This window comes from Bacillus rossius, chromosome 3 (genome assembly GCF_032445375.1).
Source record: "Bacillus rossius redtenbacheri isolate Brsri chromosome 3, Brsri_v3, whole genome shotgun sequence".
Taxonomy (NCBI): Eukaryota; Metazoa; Arthropoda; class Insecta; order Phasmatodea; family Bacillidae; genus Bacillus; species Bacillus rossius.
In genome coordinates this window covers 110,966,660-110,987,274 of record NC_086332.1, presented here as the reverse complement: position 1 = coordinate 110,987,274, position 20,615 = coordinate 110,966,660, and the positions used below count along the sequence as shown (strand labels likewise).

The 20,615-nt window shown below is 38.1% G+C and overlaps 1 protein-coding gene across 13 annotated transcripts in view; it reads left to right on the top strand.

The window, feature by feature from the left end:
* The window catches only part of LOC134531133 (protein turtle), a 423,117-nt gene that overhangs the window by 254,428 nt on the left and 148,074 nt on the right, over positions 1–20,615 (top strand). For all 13 annotated transcript variants that reach the window (XR_010074944.1, XR_010074945.1, XM_063366727.1 and 10 more), the window contains one exon: positions 3,239–3,470. Coding sequence is in view for 11 of the 13 variants with exons in the window: in XM_063366727.1 (XP_063222797.1) it covers positions 3,239–3,470 (232 nt within the window). In the remaining 2 variants the exon portion in view is untranslated. The remainder of the gene's footprint in view (positions 1–3,238; positions 3,471–20,615) is intronic.

Genomic DNA, 20,615 nt, shown 5'->3' with positions numbered 1-20,615 from the left:
CAATACCTACCCACACTGCATGCCCAGGCTTCTGCACGTGTTTCAACTTTACCATGAGAGCGACAACCTTCATTTGGCGTTACTTCATTGAAACCCATGCTGGACTTCGAATTGCTTTTTATGTCTTTTATCTGTGTTACTTGACCTACGTTTAAAGATTCTCAGCTAGAAAAAAAAGCTTTACAATCTGGTATTTGACATCCGTGCTGCCAAGTCAGTAAAGAACATGACTTCCAGCAGAAGCAACAGACAACCCGTACAACACCAAACTATATTTCTGCACCATGAATTTCTTTAAGATTACAAAAAAATTCATTAAAAAACCAAAAATCATATCAATATCTTAGATACATTGTGTGTTGTGTTGATATAAACAAATATTTTTTCTTGACTTATAGATATATTAAGTCTAGCATGTTGGTAAAAAAATAATGCGAAATGGTAGTGTTATTACTGTTGGATCAATTATAATATTACAATAGCAATTTTTTTGCTAAAACTGAAATGTTGTTAGAAATTTTCGAGTTCACATTTTGACAGATGATTCCAAGAATCATTAGGAGTCAGTCGGGAGGTGAAGTGAACTTGCCAAATTTCCATGTATATAGTTGTAACTGTAATAACTTACCTAAGCATTTCTTGGATTTGAGACTCGGACGTGAGGATGGAGGTCATGACTGAGCGCGACGCTCTCAGCCAATCACCGGGCTTGCATCTCAGGAGTGGCTGGAGTGACACTCCGCGGAGAGCCCGCGTCTCGTTGGCGTCGTAAAGCATGAGGCGAGATGCACATTGGATGTCTTGCACAGCTCGTCACATCAACATCCGTGTACATTGCGATGCAGTGTTATACAGAAATTCTGCCGTTTTCCTCTCTTCACTTATTTGACTAATGATAGTGTATTACAGTACTAAAGTCTTACCTCAGTGTTAAATGTGATTGGCTTCTCAAACATCATCATTATAATTCTCTGCCTTTGGTACAGAGTGCGTTAAGAGGACGTGTGCTATTTTAAAGTTTTTAGATTGTGTTTATGTGTCTGTAAGTGTGTAGACCTACATGCTATTCATGACTTTGTGTGGTAGATCAATTGTAGCCTAGTTTTACTCTTCGTGCACAAATATAAAACTTTGTGCCGAATTGCAATTGGTCATGGGCGAGTCTGCACATGCGAGCACACCGAACAACCAATTGTAGGCTTTATGTTGTTACGAACCAACATTTTTAATTTTTGTATTCTTAATTAAAACTGTCCTTCCACTTTAAATTTGACATGACGTTCATTTGATTTAAGGTCTTTTTATTATTATTTATTGTTATTATTATTATTACCTTCTCCCACCTTAGGGTTCAGTTTATTGGAAGCAGTAATGCGGCAGATGAGTGCGGCATTCTCGCCGATGTCTATCCCAAATCCAAGAAAATGCTTAAGTATTTGAATTATTATAAAATTAGGCTGTAGCAGGCAGGCACATGTGCGTGTTGTATGTCGATATCAGCTTGTATTTTTTTTAATTTTATATTTTTTGAAGCAAATTCTTGTGTTTTCATTTTAAATAGCCTTTCTGCTAGAAAATCACAACTAATTCGCAGCTGTTTTCTAAGAAAAACAAAGAATATAATTATTCTTGTTAAACTTTCAAACAAGTTGACAGAATTTGTCAACGCACATTTGCTCGCCTGCTTCAGAGACAGAATACTACTAACTTGCACCTTTGTTTTACCCTCTTAGTTGCAACCGACAATACTGCATTAGTCTTTGGTAATATTTCTTCTGGTATTGAACATGTAAACATTTGACTTATTAATGTATGAAATTTTTAGTTGTAATTGTAAATTTAATGAGCATATATAGTGTTACAATTTGTTCGCTTGCCTTGTGTTAGGTACATGTTAGATTGCACGAGTGCTTGGCACTGTAACATTTAATTTAGAAGTTATTTCTGGCAGCTATGTTGTGTCCATACTGATCCAGAATTCTGCTTGGTTATCTGCATGATAAATGAACTGCAAAGTTTTCAAACTAAAATATAGGCATATTTGACTGAATTTTAAACGTTTTACTGTTTTGGAAGGAGTGACATTATGTATGACATACATGGAATGAAGTGTTGTGTTTGCAAGCACGCATTTCAGATGCCCTCAGACACTGGTCGTTGCATATATCACTGGAAAAGTATTCACTGGCATGGGTCAGCCTATAGTATTGGGTTCGGTTCTACCTATCAGGTTACGCAGAGAAAATCCTTTAGTTATAAAACTATGGCTGATTTCGTCTTCAATGCTCTAAAATGTCTTTCAGAGTGAATATTGTTGGAGACTAAGTTTATTGCTATTGAAGCCACATTTGTGTGCAGGAATTTTAATTTTATGATTTCCTTTGACATAAACTTCTACTATTGCTATAACAAGAATAGTGACACTAACTTTTTCAATTTGACTTATTGCTAATTCATTCAATCTTTCTTTACTAAATTTGAAGTATTATACGTAAACATTTTCTGTATGTTAACATTAATTTTAATTTTGTCGGATGTTCTTGGTTTTATTTTTTCCAGTAGAAAACGTGTTGCATATATTTGGTTGGCAATATGGTTAACGTATTACAGTTTTATGCGAGTAGCTGTTATAAAATTTTGTATCATAAACCTCATAGAGTAAATAAAGGCATTCTAAAGTGGTAACAGCAGTGTTAAGCTATGGACAACTTTTTTTTTTGTCCTTTCCATGCACACCAATGTAGAAGAAACAAATGTTGTTTAAAATATAAAATATTCCTGTTATAATATATAGAGTGGTTTGCTGGGGTGTGTAGAGCTACTGCATCCGGAATTAGTGTAATGTTATTAACCAAAAAAGCCAAAACAATGCAATTAATTTGATAATAAACGCTATTACTGATATAATTATTGTTTATATGTTCATTGCATTAGTTTTACTTTTTGTATAGAAATTTTCAAAACTAAAGCATGTAATTTAATTGTAAAAAAATCTATAGCCACCACAATAAAGATGGGTTATACACATGTATGATGTGAACAATGAAGTTCAAAGGAAGTTATTAAGGGAAATGCCAGTGGTATGGTTGCGAGTGCCGTGGAGCGTGCTGGCGGCCAGTGTCTGGGGCACGAGTGCCTTGCGGCCTGAGTGCGTGCTGCCGACCTGCCCTGTGGTCTAACTGCAGCTGTCCATGCTCTGTACCCTTGTGTTGTTGCGGCCGGTGGATGGTCGGCCCAGGGCCAGGAGATACCCATCTACATCTGGTACGACAGCTACCCCACGCACAGTGGCGAGGGCTACGAGGGACGCGTGTCGCGCGTCTCCCCCAACTCCCCGTACGGCCTCGCCTCCCTCAACCTGACCAACATACGGGAGAGCGACCAGGGCTGGTACGAGTGCAAGGTGGTGTTCCTCAACCGCTCGCCCAACCAGCACAAGAATGGCACCTGGTTCCACCTAGACGTCCACGGTAAGATTCAACTTGCCGGTGATGTCACTAGTGTGACTCCATTGGCACCGTGCAACACGACACATGATGCACCATGTTGATGCCTTACAACAGGGTTCTGTCGTCATTTACGGTAATACAAATATTGGTTGACAAACATTAATATTTTATTAATTTTGCAACAAACCTATTTTTGAAGAAGCAAATTGATAGTTAATTAATTCTATTTAATTTTTAACACCAATAAAATGTGAACATACAAGTTATAAATTCACTTTTACATAACACATACAACGTAAATTACTCTTCTTGGAATATTTCACAATAGGGAGGTATAAAATAATATTAAATAAGAAAAGAAAAATTGAAAAATGCCCATCCGAAAATATACTATTCACAGAAAAAAAAAATATTTATCACAACTATTTAAATAGGTACAGTGTATAATGGTGTAGTTAAATAAATTAAGGTATTACATTTTTGCACATTATAAACATTCCAGTAGAGTCTGCCTCATTATCGTAGCGTGTTGAAATGTTTTCTGTGTCCTGGTTATTTCCACCATTTATTTAAAAAAATTTTAACCAAGTAAGATTTATTTTTTAGCATATAGGAATATTTAGCTTTGATTAGAATAAGATGCATTTACAGAAATAATTAAAATATTAATAATAGAGAATTATAAATAAAAATTACATTTTTGTTTCAATGGAGTAAATTATAACATTTATAGATGTAATTTGCAAAAAATGTTATTACACTTTGTAACAAGTCACAATCGGGCACGTCTGTTCCTTGTACATGCATAAACACTGGAAAAAAAATTTTTTTACCTGAAGTTGAGGGTAGTTGGGTGTTAAGTTTGTCTAATGACTACTTACCTTTTGAAAATCTGTTAATGGTTGAATTTCAATAAAAGCGTTTGAAATGAATTTAGTTCTTTATTCTTCTCATGACGACAAAGTTATATGTTCTTAACAAAGTAGGTCCGACAAAAAACACTCATTCACTTTCGCCGATCGTTACTTCCAGTTCTGTGCCTTAACGAAATGATTTTGCTAGCGAGCTCGTCTAGGTACGAAGAAACACGGGCACTATGTCCCGGTGGACGAACAGACCACCCGGGCCTGCGCAGCATGTCTGGGGCCTGATTTTCAATTCAAATGTCAGAAACTTGAAAAGAAAACAAAGTTTAAACTTAGCTGCAATATCATCCGGATTGGCATTGCTGTCCAAGAAAATCGCATCTTTGTGATTAAGGTCTCCATGTTTTTGAAATATTGTGACAATTATTGTTGGAGCCAACAGAGGCACCATTGACCGCACAGGGGCAACCGGCAGAGAACTCAGAGGAGCAGAAGGGTAGCATCAGCAGCTGACGAGGCTATCACCAGTGGGAACATTAACACCAGATTACAGAAGCAGTCCTTAAGAGGGTCTGCGTATGGGAGTGACTGCGTGTATGGAGCTGGTACACACACAGCCGACCCAAAGTTCAAGCAGTGCGAGGATGACACCCAGGCTGCGAGACTATGTAAGGAAATCTTAAGGTGTGAAGTGTCATATAGGATGTGTGGTGTAGAGAGGGTGGTAGGCCTGCAGTTGAAAGTGGAGTTGAAAGTGGAGTTGAAAGTATGTCAAGATGGTTGCTTGTAAATGGTTCAGTAATTTTCGTTGTGATCGGTTAAGGAGTGGTAAGACAGTAGGCTGGGAGTTGTGTAGGTAAAATATAATACTATGTTGTCTACTGCTTGGTGAGTGAGTGTGAATCTCAGATTTATGAAGAAGCAGTACAAGAACATGAGGAATAGAGAAATGCAAACCAGAAAAATTCAAGGCATGGACTACAGTTGATCTACCCAAAAAAATTCAACCAATTGAAACAAAATGAGTGTTAAATACCAAATCAGATGTGCCCAAGAAGGTTAGGTTGGTGGCAAAAGATTTTCAGACAGGCAGTAGTGAACAAGTAAGTATATGCACCTATAGCAAACACGCCCACTATCAGACTTGCATTGTCTAGACTATTAAACAAATGGATGTTCCAGCAGTATTTTTGAATGGAACACTAGACAGTGGTGTACATATTTCAACCAAAAGGAGTTAAAGTAAAGATGAAAATCCTGAAACTTCAGCATGCTTTTATTGGTTTCGCGAGTCACCACATTGTTGGAACTAAAGATTAAATCCGCTTGCAACAGAAAACAACCTGCAGATGTCCAACCTTTATGTCTGTTTATATATCGGACAATTTGTGTTTGGTCATATGGGTGGATAACATTTTGCTGTTAGTTAAGACACAAGAATAGAAGAAATGTCTGCATGACTAAGAGAAGGGTTTAGTGCCAAGGACCCAGGAGACGTGCACTGTTTTATTGGGATATAATTGAAAATAGTGGGTAACAGAATGGAAAAAAGTCAGCATAATATTATTGATAAAATAACAAAGAAGTTCAACATGGTGGGATGCAAAGGGGTTCTCACATCAATGGAGGATAAATTGGAAGTCACTGACACAGAAACTGTTATGGATGTTCCTTATCAAGAACTTGTAGAAAGCTTGATCTACCTATCTCAGATTAGCAGGCCAGACAGCATTTCCTGTGTCATATTTGAAGCACTTTCTGGATACACCAACTCGTCCATTATGGAATGCAGCTAAGAAGGTGCTACGGCCAGGTGTGCAGATGCAGATTGGGGAGGTGACATGGTAGATCACAAGCATGTCAATGGGATGGCATCGTTTTACCTTGGAGCTCGAAGAAACAACAAGTTATTGCTGAGAGCTCAGCATAGGCAGAATAAACTTCTTGCACCCTAGTAACATCAGAATTACTCCACGTTAAAGTGCTTTTGCCAGAGTTTGTAGGTGCAACTTGGGATATGAAGTAGACAGTCAAGTAGCAATTCACATGATGAAAAGCTATGGAAATACAAAGCGTTCCAAACCTAATGACATAAAATTTCATTTTCTGGAAGATATTGTCAACAGGCGGATTATAAATGTTGGTTAAGTAGAGCCAGACAAAAGTGTTGCTGTTATATTTACCAAACCTTTAGGCCCTTCTAAATTTTGTATGTTGTGAGGTTACATGTGTGTGTTGTACATGAACATATCTACTAAAGTAAAGATGCTGGAGTATTTGTATGAATAACAAATGCCTGTTTATTCTGTGGAAAATAAATATTAAGTAGTGAAACTAAAGCGGGTTTCGAATTCTAACACAAAAGAATTTTAATTTTTGTGCCAAAATAGTCAGATACAAAATTTAGAAGGGCCTAAAGGTTTGGTAAATATAACAGCAACACTTTTGTCTGGCTCTACTTAACCAACATTAATAATCCACCTGTTGCCTGTTGACAATATCTTCAGAAATTATCTGACTATTTTGGCACAAAAATTAAAATTCTTTTGTGTTAGAATTCGAAACCCGCTTTAGTTTCACTACTTAATATTTATTTTCCACAGAATAAACAGGCATTAGTTATTTATACAAATACTCCAGCATCTTTACTTGAACATACTAACTAGACACCGACTCCATACTTTTTTCTTTTGTTTTGTCTTTCAGAAGTACAATGTAAACAACACGAAAAACATAACCTAACACAAGTCTCATGATTGAGAATTATTTTTCATTACTTTTGTTTTCCAACACTCCCCCGTAATTCTCATCATGAAACTATATCATTTGCGAGAATTCCAAATCTTACTTTTGATAATGGTTTTGTAAAGATATCTGCTATCTGTTTTTCACTTGGGCAATAAAACACTTTCAGCAAGCCTTCTGTCACCTTTTCGTGAATGTAGTTAAACCTAACATCAATGTGTTTTGACCTCCGGTTGATCACCCCATTCTTCACTAGACTTATAGCACTTTGATTATCAATAAACAGTTTAGTTACTATTTCTTGACCTAGAATTTCTTCAAGGATAGTTTTCAGGTACATGAGTTCTTTTGTACATTCAGCGGCCGCAATGTACTCGGTTTCTGCAGTATAGAGAGCTGATTGGTCCCCCACAGTAGTAGATGACGTATCCAGTAGTACTTCTCCTTGTCCTTTTGTCGCCTGCAAAGTCTGAGTCGCAGTAGCCTATCAGTTCTGTTGATGAGTCACCTGCGAATCTAATTCCTAGGCCAGCTGTCCCTCTGAGGTATTTTAATACCCTCTTGATTGAGGTTACATCATTGTCAGATGGTTTTTCAGTTTTTTTGCTGCACATGTTCACTGCACACGAGATATCTGGTCTTGTGTTTTTTGACAGGTAGAGAAGTCTGCCAAGCAGTTCTTGATATGGAAAAACACTATTTAATTCTGTTTCGTCTTCATCCACTGCATTCAAAGCAGGTGTGGATACAGCTTTGGCATCACTCATATTAAAATCCTTCAGCAGTTGAGTATTGCCTTGGTCTGGTTCATGTATAGACTGTCTTCTGTTCTAGTGAGCTCCATTCCAAGGAATTTTCTAGGAGTTTCTTGAATCTTGATCTTGAATTCCCCTTGAAGATCTTTCAACAGTTTCTCAAGGTTTGTTTGGTTTGTACCTATGACTATGCCATCATCCACATACAACCCAAGAATCAGCGAGCTATCACTGTTTATGAAGATGCAGGGTTCTGATTTAAGCTGACTAAGTCCTTTACTTGTTAGGAAGGTTGTTATTCTGACATTCCATCTTTGAGGAGCCTGCCTCATACCATACAGAGATTTATCGAGTTGACAGATGCCATCTATCTTGATACCCTCAGGTGGATACATGTATGCAGGTTCTTCTAGATGACCATATAGAAATGCTGTCTGTATGTCAAAGGTTTGCAGAACATAGCCTTTACTTTGGGCTATACCAAGCAGAGCTCTCATAGGTCCACTGTTCAGCACTGGGCTGTATGTGTCTTCATAGTCGATACCTGCTTCTTGATAGTAGCTTCGCACGACAAGTCTTGCCTTGCGGTGGCCATCTTCTTTTGTCTTGAAAACCCATTTACTTGTTAGTATTTTCTTTCCTTCAGGCACTTCATCCCTTGTTGCATGTTTTATTGTCGAGAAGTGATGCGATCTCCTCTTCAATGGCTTTTTTCCAGTTTTCCGCATCTGGTCCTGACAATGCTTCTTTGTAGGTCAGCATTACATAGTCTTCGTATTTTTGTAGTGGTTTCTTGTCTCTTCGAGATCTTGGGTTTTCTTCACCAGCAGATGATGTCTCAGATATGTTTCCAGCTTCTTCAAAACCATAGAATGGCATTTCGTCATCAGAGTCATCAACAGTTTCTTTTCCGTATCTTGAATCTTTCATACTATCTCCTCCTTGCAACTCCGGCAGCTGTTGGGAGTTCACTGCTTCATTGTCACTCTTGCTTTCTGTATCATTTAATACCAGAACTTTGACCGGGAAATCTTCTTCGCTGTGGCTCTTGCAGTTTTCCACAAATTCTACATCCCTTCGGATGACTACTTCTTTTTTTGTTTGATCCCAAAGTCAATATGCGGTGTTTGCATATCCAACAAAGATCAACTTTTCACTTCTTTGCTTCAGTTTTGGTTGGTGTCTGTTTATTTTTGCATATGATTCACAGCCAAAAAATTTCAAGTTGCTCAGGTCAGGTTTTTTGTTATACCAGAGTCCAGCTGGTGTTGTCTCAATCCCCTTCGTTGGACTTCTGTTGATGAGGTATGTGGCTGTATGTGCTGCTTCATTCCAAAGTTTTTCATCCAAACCATTGCCCTGGTCTTGTTCATCAAAGTTCTGTTAAAGCGTTCAGCTTTTCCCTGATGCTGAGGAGTGTACGGCGAGGAAGTATCAAGCACTATCCCCTCATTGTGAGCCCATCTCCTGAGTCTGTCGTTTATATATTCTCTGCCATTGTCAATCCGAAGTTTGTGAGTCTTCATGTTTTGACTTCATTCTATTTTATTAATGTGCTGAATAACCAATGCGGAGACTTCGGTTTTTGACTCCAAAACATATATTTCTGAAAAATTAGTGAAGTCATCGATGAAAGACAGAATGTATCTCTTTCCATTCCACGAAGTCGGAGTCATGGGGCCAATCAAATCAGAATGAATGATTTCTAGAGGCCGTTTGGCCTTTGTTCGTTCGCTGCTGAACGGAAGCCTTGTTTGTTTCGCTTGAATGCAAATTTTGCAAGGTGGACTTACGTGATGCTCACCAGACCAGTTGATACCATCAACTATTCCAGACAGATTCTTCAGGTAATCATGGCTTACATGACCTAGCCTTCTGTGCCATATATTTTGTGTTTTTGCATGGTCGACGGTTAGGGCTTCTGGCTTGGGCTTTAAGTCAAGTGTGATAGTATACAGTCCATTTGCTGTCTTGCTACCTCTAAGAACAATTTCACTGTCTTTTACGATTGTGACATCATTTTCTGTGAAGCTCACTTCACCGCCATTGCGAGTGATGACATCTACAGAAAGAATGTTCTTACTAAGCTCTGGCACATACATAACCTCTTTTAGCTCACAGCAATCAGTAACAATCTTGCCCACTTTTTCTGCTAACATGCGACTCAATCTTTTTGCCATTCCAATGTCTGTATTGATAGATATCACATTTAACAGGAAGCTGTCATCATTGGTCATGTGGCACGTTGATCCAGAGTCTAGAATCCACTCGCTTGTACCTGGAGTCGAAATGCCCGTGAGAAAGGACACGGCCGACTATGTCTCTTTCCTTTTACGGAAGTAGCAGTCCCTGTCCTCATGATTATTTTTCTTACAGATTCTGCACATTCTCTTATTATTAGGGCATTCCCTTGCAACACGACCTATTCCAGAGCAAGTAAAACACTTAATGGTTGAGTTACTGTGTCCAGTGTTTGTTTTAGTGTTCAAGTGGAAGTTGGACAGATGTCTATCAGATCCACATTGGAAGCATTTCCTGATGGTTGTTTTGAATGCAAGAACATCACTTTCGTCCTTTGAACTGATGGCGGCACATCTTTTCTCTTCTGCGATCAGTCTTGTAGTCAAGTTTGCCAATGTTTTGTTAACCAGTGGAGTAGATTCTCATGCAGTGTGAAAATGATTGTAGGCTTCAGGCAGAGTTGTCAGAATTTTAGAGATGAGCATAGGTTCAGGAATGTCATTGTTTAATGTCTTCAGTCTGAATGCCAGGTTTTCTAGTTTACTTATGTGTGCTGCCATGTCAGTACCAGAAGCGTACTTATAGTCAAAGAAATCTTGCAGCAAGTCAAATTTCTGTTGTGAAGCATCACGCTCATATATGTCACAAAGTCTGGTATACATCTCAGAGGCACTGCAACAGGTCAGAATGTGTGTGATGGGTTTTTTGTCAATTGTGGAGATTATGATTTTCTGAGCTTTGGCATCTTTCTCTGCAAAACTGACAAACTCACTTGTGCCTTCTTCAGGTTTTTTCACTGTTCCTACACAACCACATCATATAACCCTTGGGACTTAAACAAAATGTTAACTTTAAATTTCAATAACTGAAAATCATCAGGTTCCTTAAGTTTATCTACAATTGAAAGTTCACTTATCTCACGAAAATCCATCTTCTTAGTTGTTTCCTTTGACCTCTTCAAAAGTTGAAGGACATTTGTTGCACCACTGCACACACGAGTTTATATTTTAACCAAAACTTTCACTTTTGTCTCTGGGCCCATAACCTGTTAGAATTCAAAACCCGCTTTAGTCTCACTACTTAATATTTATTTTCCACAGAATAAACATGCATTAATTATTTATACAAATACTCCAGCATCTTTACTTGAACATACTAACTAGACACCGACGCCATACTTTTTCTATCTTCTTTTGTTTTGTCTTTCAGAAGTACAATGTAAACAACACGAAAAACATAACCTAACACAAGTCTCACGATTGAGAATTATTTTTCATTACTTTAGTTTTCCAACATTTTTAAATAGTTAATTTCAGTTATTTTAATAAAATGTCCCCATCTAGTATTGGGCAAATTAGCAAAAGTTTGTTTATCTCCCACTGGGTAGAAATCTACCAATAAGTTTATGAAAATTCAATATTTCAATTTTCTTTTACAATCTGTAAGTTAAGTAAATCAATAGTTGCAAACATCACAGAAACTTCTATAGTTGACACCACTATCTTTAAATTATTTTCACTTTTGAAAAGGTTCCACTCACCAATTATTTACCTTAACTTGATTGATATTTCCAGGTAAGATTTCTTCCTGTTACATACTGTAAATTTAAATTTGTACAATTAATAATACACAACTTCTAATGCCATAAACAGTTGATGCATTTTAGGCATAAATTTGACTTTCAAAAATAGGCCCGGTAGTCTAATATTCACCATTTATATTCATTCAATAAGATTAAACTATTCAACACAAAACCAACATTTCTTCTCTTAATCTCCACCCCCTTCTTAACTTAAAATTTACATTTTGTTAATCATAAACAGTGCAGCCTTCCTCTAATCAATCTTTGTGCCCACCAGGCGCACATACAATCAATTGGTTATATTTATGCTCGAGGTTTATAATTTAGATATGACAATCTAATTTTTGACTTAAAACAAATGTACAGTAATTGTTCTAAAATTTACATGTCTTTCCTCAACTGTTACATTAGCAGAATAAAATAATATTCTGATAAATTAATATGATAGCATATCTTAGTCTGCTAAGAGAACACATCGTCGGTCTAATTAGCAAACCTCGTAACTCCACTTTTTGTCAAAAATTGGTTTTTGGTACTACTATATACTCAGTTATGTGTTCTATAACCATTCCAAAGATCATAACAATAAACAATCCCTATGGGCTACAATTCTATTTTCAGAAAACCTCTTATCTCCAGCTGTCGGATTTCCTGCATATTAGAATACCTCGTAACTCCATTTGTTAGTAAACAAACACAGTGTTATTGTTGGACTTTCTATTAATTGTTTTTAAAATATTATTCTGGTTGTTTCGATATTGTTTGTACGTATGGAACAGGTAAATTTTTTTTATTATCTCACACTTTAAGTATTGTCCATCGGTTATTTATGCATACAAAACACTTATTGCAATAAATTATACTTTTCAAACTTTTGTAATACAGGCCATATAATATCAAATGTTTTTGGAGGTAATGTCTAAACTATTTTATACGATTTAGCTATCCAACCTCTCTATTCTTGCATATTCACGCAAGTTTTTGAGGACATCAATTTAAGTCTATTTAAGCCCAAGAAAGATCAGTGCAGCATATATGCAGCCTTTTATACAGGCAATCTTAATGAAAAAAACCACAAACACCATCTACAAAAAAGATGGAAGCAAGACTGGAGAAAGAATCTGATAAAGCCAAGGAAGAGCATGTGTATACAATAGACTTGCAATCAGTACTTTTGTGCCCAAAATCAAATGTGTCTAGTTGGTACTATAAAACCAATTTAGCATTACATAATTTTACTGTTTTCGATTTGATAACCAAAGATGGCTTCTGTTATCTGTGGAACGAGACTGAGGGGGGCCTTGGTTCAAATGAGTTTGCTACAATGATTTGCAACTTCTTCTTGTCGCAACTACCTTTGAGGAACGATGCCGACAAATTGATACTGTATAGTGATGGTTGCTTCTATCAGAACAGAAATGTGACTCTCGCCAATGCACTCTTACAGATATCGGTGACAAAGTGTGTAACGATAGAGCAAAAGTTTCTGAAGGTCGGACACCAACAAATGGAAGCAGTCTCAATGCACTCTAAGATAGAAAATAAGCTGAAAAACAAGAAGATTAATGTTCCAGCTGACTATATTGCAACTTGCAGGGAAGCACGCAGAAATGCACGTTCATATGTTCATTATTTGACTCACTTTTTTTTTATTTGATCATGCTCAAGTGTATAGCTCTATCAGACCAGGCAGAATAACTGGGGATCCATGTGTTACCGACATCAGAGCCTTGAAGTACACTCCAAATGGAGTTATTTCATACAAGTTGGGTATCACAGAAGAGTGTAAGAACTTGCCTATTCGCAAAAAGAACATTACTGCTAAGCTATTTGATAGTTTGCCAGAACTTTACACTGAGAGGCTGAAGATAAAGAAAACTAAATACGACCATTTACAGTCCCTGAAAACAACTATGGAGTCAGACTATCGCTTATTTTATGATAGCCTTCCTTTTCAAAACTGAAGCATAGATTTTCTGAGGGGTATTTTTTTTTCTTTTTCGAATTTGTTGGAGTAATATTGCCTGATTTATCAGTATTAAAAGCTAGTTTTATCTTGATGTTTTTTTTTCAAACGAATTAATAGTCAATGTTGATTTATGTACTAAACAATATTGCTGTTTTGTAATGTATACTGTCCTTACTGTTCAATTTCGGAACTAACCCTTGTATTGTTAGAGATACTTTTTATAATACACGAATAAATTTAATGCTATAACTATTAATTTCAAAATTGTTCTAATATTAATATTAAGTTTACGCCAATAAGAAGATTTATTTCTTATCAAACCTCGTATCTCCATATTTAGTTTGAATTTATGATTGTAAAACCTCGTAACTCCATTAAAAAAAGGTTTAATAATTAAAAACTGAAGCAGAGTTTATTGACACACGTCAGAGGGTGTTTTAACTTTTATGTGATGATTTAAACACATATTAAATACAAACAAGAAAGTTATTCAGTTTTTTGCTTCTCTTGTAAAATTTGTCTTCAGGGAGTTACGAGGTTTGCTAATTAGACCGACGACATGCTTATTTGTATTACAGGTGATATTAGTTTAGCACAGTGTTTTAAATCTATGGTCAAAGATAAAATAAACTGAAAGCCTTACTATATCGAAAATTTTCAGCATAAATGCTGAATGAATATGATATGTTACCATGCAATTTTAAGAGATAAGCTCTGTTTGAGTTCGTGTGTGTTATACTGTGTTAACCTAGTGTGTACCTACTTGCTCCATTCATGTACAATTTGAAATATTTTCATTAGTACATGTCCTATTTAGTGTTGTATGTCCAGTAAGGAACCTTTATATCTCTATATTGTTCAAAATTTGCTTCATATTGTATAAAGAGACTTGAAATTGTGAGGGGATGTGAAAATATATTATAAAAAGTCTGCCATTAGTTTGGCTAATTACCACCAGGTGTATATGCAAAATACAATTGTTGAACATGTGACCTCTAATGATGATGTCATTTGTGTTGTTTCCAACTAAAATTGGTTAATTTTATCAATTTTCACTTTTGTTACCAAGGAATGAATTTGCGAATAAATGAATGAATTATGTTGAAACTTGTCATTGACATTGAGACTATGTGAGACGATGTGGGCGAGGCTTGTGAATATAGAAGTAACAGAATGCATTTGAGGGAAAAAAAGTTTTAACCCAAGAACATCTGCCACTTTTTTCACTGTATTATGTTCTTTATTCCATGTCTACAATACATACACTCACGATACATTACGTCCTGCCATCTTGTCCTTCCTTTTGTTTTCTTCCCTGTATGCACTTTCTGCCAACCCTCAAACACCACAATCCCATCCTTCCTTTTTAGTTTGAGATCAAAGGATCTCAAAATAAATATTACAACTATCATAGTTTCCATTACATTTCAATGTTTAACATGACAAGCTACACTGCCCCAACAATTCCACAGTCTGCAAATACCATATACAATCTGTATTTCCAGGACAATTAATGTCTTGCATGCTAGTCCATTCGATTGAGGATGATACAGTGGACTTTTCAACACCTGTATGCCATTCCCGTTACAAAAATATATAAATTCTTCGGAGTTAAAGAGATGCCCGTTGTGAGAGACGATAGCACCCAGAATTCCAAAAAATGGCAAAATATGAATGTAGCTTTACAATGACCTTCACCTCTGAGGTAGTACTAACCAACCAGGCACTCACCCACGTAGAAATATGATCACATAAGATAAGTATTTTTTCTCCCCCTTAGTCCAAGAAATCCACATGGATTCGCTCTCCTACTGAAGACGTTTGAGGCCAGGTCATTGTTGGAACCTCCTTGCGCATGTTCTGTGTATATCAGCAGGCTTCACAAGTCTGCACTCTGTTCTGTATGTCCTGGTCAATAACAGGCCACCAAACCACACTACATGCTTACGGTTTAATCTCACTATTCCTGGATGTTGGTCATGTAGCATTTCAATGACCTGCTCCTGCAGCTGTCTTGGTATAATAACTCTATTACCCCACATAAGGCAGCCCAGTTGTAAGGACAGTTTATCCCTCCTCATGAAGAATGGCTTCAAATTAACATGTGATGACCAATCTGACAAGCTATGTTTTGTGAGCTCTATTACCTTTGTTACTCCTAAATTCTGATATTGAGCATTACAAACATAATTTGCTGTAAGGGGTAATTAGGAATGTTAGAGAGAGCAAAAATGCCATTATCTATGCTCCCCAGCAGTGGCAGCCTAGATATAGCATCTGCATTACCCATTAATTATTCTTGTTTGTACTCGAGTTTATAATTATATGCTGCTAAAATAACTGCCCATCTCTGAAGCCATGCATGTGCTAAGATAGGAATTGCCTGATCATGACCAAACAGCCTTTTCAGAGGTTGATGATCTGTCACCAGTACAAGTTGATGACCATATATATATATATATATATATATATATATATATATATATATATATATATATATTTTTTTTTTTTGTGGAAACATTTCACAGCAAACATTATGGCTAATGCTTTCCTGTCAATTTGTGAATAGTTTTTCTCTGACTTTGAAAGTGTGCTCGATGCAGGTTTGTCACTTCCCTCTAGCCTATGGTGTAACACAGCACCCACTCCATATGGTGAAGCATCACATGTTACTATAATTTGAGCTTTTGGGTGAAAGTGCATTAATACCTGATTAGATGTTAGCATTTGCTTTGCTGCCTCAAATGCTGTTTGGCACTCGTCATTCCAAGTCTACTTGCTGCCACATTTTGTCAAATCATACAGGGGTTTCATCTTACTGGATAACATTGGTAAAAACTGTATTCATTAGCAAATGAATACGTTGACAATTCGGAGAGATGGTTTGCAATTAATTTATTCGTCAACTGACTACAATATGCATACATTAACACGAGCAACTACTTGACTGTGTTTACATAGGCCGGCCATCTTGACATCACTGGTCTATATTCATGACATCCTTCCTTTTCCAACGAGTCTATTCCAGTGCTATCTTGACAGTCTGACAATTACTAATTCTACTTCTAAATACACAGTACCCTAGGCTGATATTACTTTACATTATAGGTTCATTTTGGATGGAGGAATCACGTATCTTCCACTGCGAGTCTGCTTAGGGATATGTGTGTCCATGCTTGTGTTCCTTTGGCTGAAACTGGTGTTCGTGGATGTGGTTCCTATGCTGGAGGTTTTCCTTGAACCCCAGGAAGTTCGGAGAAGTGCTCCGAGAGTGTCCTATCAGACGTGGGTGGTTGTGCTGCTTCGCCCGCTGGGTGTGGTGTCACTTCCTCTTCGTCCTTACTATTTTCCCCTGGAATGTGCGGCATTCTCCGATGTACGTGGTTGCTGAGAGTCACGGAGGAGGGACCCGAGGGTTTGATGAACCACGAGTTTCTCCTATATCTACCAGTGGGTGTGTCAATGATGTACGAGTGTGCCTTTGGTACTGGTTGAACAATTTTTGCAGGAACCCAATTCCTGTGTGCTTCCCGGTAAAGAACTTCGTCTTCTGGTAAAAGAGTAGGTGGCTTTGATTTGTTTTTGTTGAAAATTTGTGTTTCCGCTTGTCGTAAAAATTTGAGGTTATTTGCAACACCTTTTAATAGTGCTGGTAGCAGCAACTTCTCACTGGTTGGAAGCAGCGTTTTTGTCCTGCGGCCCATGAGGCGTTGGGCTGGAGAGCCAAGCCTTCCTCGAGGGGTATTCCTGTGATGCAAGAGGGCAAGCATTGTGTCTTTCTAGTCTATGCTGCATTTGCGCAATAAATTTTTAGCCTCTTGGACGTATCGCTCCGCTAACCCATTTGAGCGGGGAAAATGGGGGCTGGAGATGCAGTGTGAGAAGTTCCACTCTTTTTGGAATTTTCCAAATTCAAAGGAGGTGAACTGTGGGCCTCCATCTGTCCTAAGTTCGTCTGGAATCCCCTGTTGAGCAAACCATCGTTTCAGTTCTTTGATAACTGCATCACTTGTAGTTGATCGTAACTGTATAAAATCAAAGTAGCCTGGATAACTATCTGCTATGACGAGGAATATGTCACCCTTTATCTGAAATAGATCCGATGCCACGTACATCCACGGACGAGATGGGATGAGTTCTGCACTGAGGCATTCTTGAGGAGGGTCCCATTGTGTCCGGTTGCAGGTAGCGCACTTTTGGACAAATTATGTGATGTCCTGCATCATACCTGGCCAGAACACATGGTCCCGTGCGAGCTGTAAGGTACCTAGGATGCTCTTATGTGGACGATGTAAGTGTGACAGCACCAGTGGTTTCATGCTACTTGGTATGAGGGTGCGCATCCCTTTGAAAATTATGTCCTTGTACACTGCTAAATCTTCTCGATAAGTCCAATATTTACGCAGGCATTCTGGTAGGAGTTCCTGTTTGGACGGCCATCCCTTTAGTATAGTTGCCCGTAAGGTGAATAGTTCGTCACAATTGTTCATGGCTTCTAGCAACTCCATAGTGCGCTCATTTGACAATGGCATTAAGACGTGGATTTCAAAAGTGTTTGGACTGTCTGTTTCTGGAATGTTGTGGCAGTCTCTGCTTAATGCATCAGCTATGTACAATTGTGCTCCCCTTTTGTACGTTACTGTGGGGTGATATGGCAATACCTCCAACAGGATCCTTTGCAGTCTGGCAGGCGCGTCCAGGAGTGGCTTTTTGAAAATGGCCTCCAGAGGTTTATGGTCAGTCTCAATTAGTAGGTTTGTGTTTCCCCAAATATACTGGAGAAATTTTTTACATGCTATTAGTATGGCCAGGGCTTCCTTTTCCATTTGGCTATAATTTAGCTGAGCCTTTGTCAGTGCCTTTGATGCATAGGCAATGGGCTGATCTTCTTGCATCAGAACTGATGCTACTGAATGGCTGCTTGCATCTACTGATAAGGTAACTGGTTTGTGGTGATCATAATATGTTAATACTGGGGGATTCTTGAGGCAGATTTTTAGTGTCTCGAAGGCTTTATCCTGCTCTTGTCCCCAGTGCCAAGCGACATTTTTCTCCAAGAGCTGTCGCAGGGGTGTCGATATTTCTGACACCTTTGGTATGAACTTGGACAAGTAGTTCACCATGCCAAGAAATCTCTGTAACTCTTGCACTGTTGTGGGTTTTTTTATTTGCTCGATTGCTTATACTTTTTCGGGGTCTGGCGAGAGTCCTTGGCTGCTTATGATGTGACCCAAGAATTTGACTTGCTCTCTATTGAAACAGCATTTACTGGCATTTAGCTACAGCCCCGCTTCTTTGAGTTTGGCTATTACGGTCGTTGTAAGGGATTCCAGTTTTTCCTTTGTGGGGGCATGAATCAGGATATCATCCATCGAGCATTCTGTACCTTCAATGTCTTGCAAGTGATGAGTCATTACTTGCTGAAATACCTCTGGAGCTGAGGCTAGGCCAAACGGCATGCGTTTGCAATCATATCGGCCCCAGGGTGTTGCAAAGGTCAAGTATTTAGAAGTCCTTTCTGATACTTCTATTTGCCAGAATCCTTTTCTACAATCTAATAGTGTAAAGTATTTGGATTTATTTAAGCGAGTTTTAGTTTCCTCCAGTGTCTGAAGTGGGAAATGCCGTCTTTTCAGGTTTTTGTTTATGTCAGAGGGATCAATGCATATTCTAACTTGACCTTCCTTGCGTACAACAACCATGGGTGAGACCGCCGGGGTGGGTTCAGTAATGGGTGTGATGATGTTGCTATTTACCATACTGTCAAGCTCTTCTTTGACCTTGTCCCTTATAGGATAGGGTACTTTCCGAGGTGGGTGTACTTTGAGGTTAGGTTGGTCTACTAAGTCTATATCGTAAACAAAACCCTTCAAGCGCCCTATACCCTCAAATAATTCATCACGTGTCCACAATTTCCATGCGTTTAACAAACTGTAAACTTTCACATGTTTTCCTTCCAAGTACACATTGGTGTCCCTTCTCGACAATCAGAAACTTGATCACTGCTACTCTCTTTCTGCTAGTTACTACTGTTGAGTGTGCTTCACCCAGCACTGCCACTGCATCTTTACTAAAGGACAAGAGGCACTTGGTTTTTGATGAGACAATTTCCAGCTTACATTTGTGAGCAATGGAATCAGTTATGACATTGCACTGTGCGCCAGTGTCTAGCTTGAAGTTTACCTTGTATTTATTTTGTAGGGTCAATGTTTCCATCCAGTCAAACTCTGCTTCGGACCTGGCCAAACATGACACTAGAAACACTTCCTCCGAGTCTTCTAATTGGCCGGTGTTCTGCTGCTGTTCTACTTGTGATTCACACTTGTAAGTGTTGTAACTTGCCTGGACTTGCACATGTGTGCAAAGTGCCCTGGTTTTTCGCATTTTCTGCAAGACTTCCCAAACGCTGGACATGAACTCCTTTGATGGGAAGTGCCGCACCTGGAACACTCAAATGGTGGTGACCGATTCCTTTCTGTTCCTCTTGATGAAGGCCTTCCTTTTCTATGTCTATCCATGCGGATAGCTTCAACTGCTGGTGCATTATCCGTCTTCATCGTTAGTAATTGCTGTTTAGTTAGTTCTGCAGCTCTGCAAATTTTTACTGCCTGGTGAAAGGTTAGCTTTTCTTCAGCTAGCAGTCGTTCACGTACGGAATCCCTGTAAATGCTTACCACTATTTTATCTCTCAAAAGGCTATTTGTCAATTCCTGGAAATCACATTTTTTTCCTTGATGTATGACAGATGTCAGGAAATCATCAAAGGGCTGGTTGTCCATTTGCACAATCTTGTTGAAGATATACCATTCGTAGGTTATGTTCGATTTAGGAGAGAAATATGCATCAAATTTTGTTTTGATCTCTGTTAAATTCCTTTCTTCTGCCTGTGTGAGTGAGAAGGTATTATATATATTAGCTGCATCCGGGCCTATTATTGTCATGAAGGTGGCAACTTGTACTTCCGGACTTTTTTTCATGAGGTTAGTTGCGACAGAATACCATTCAAAC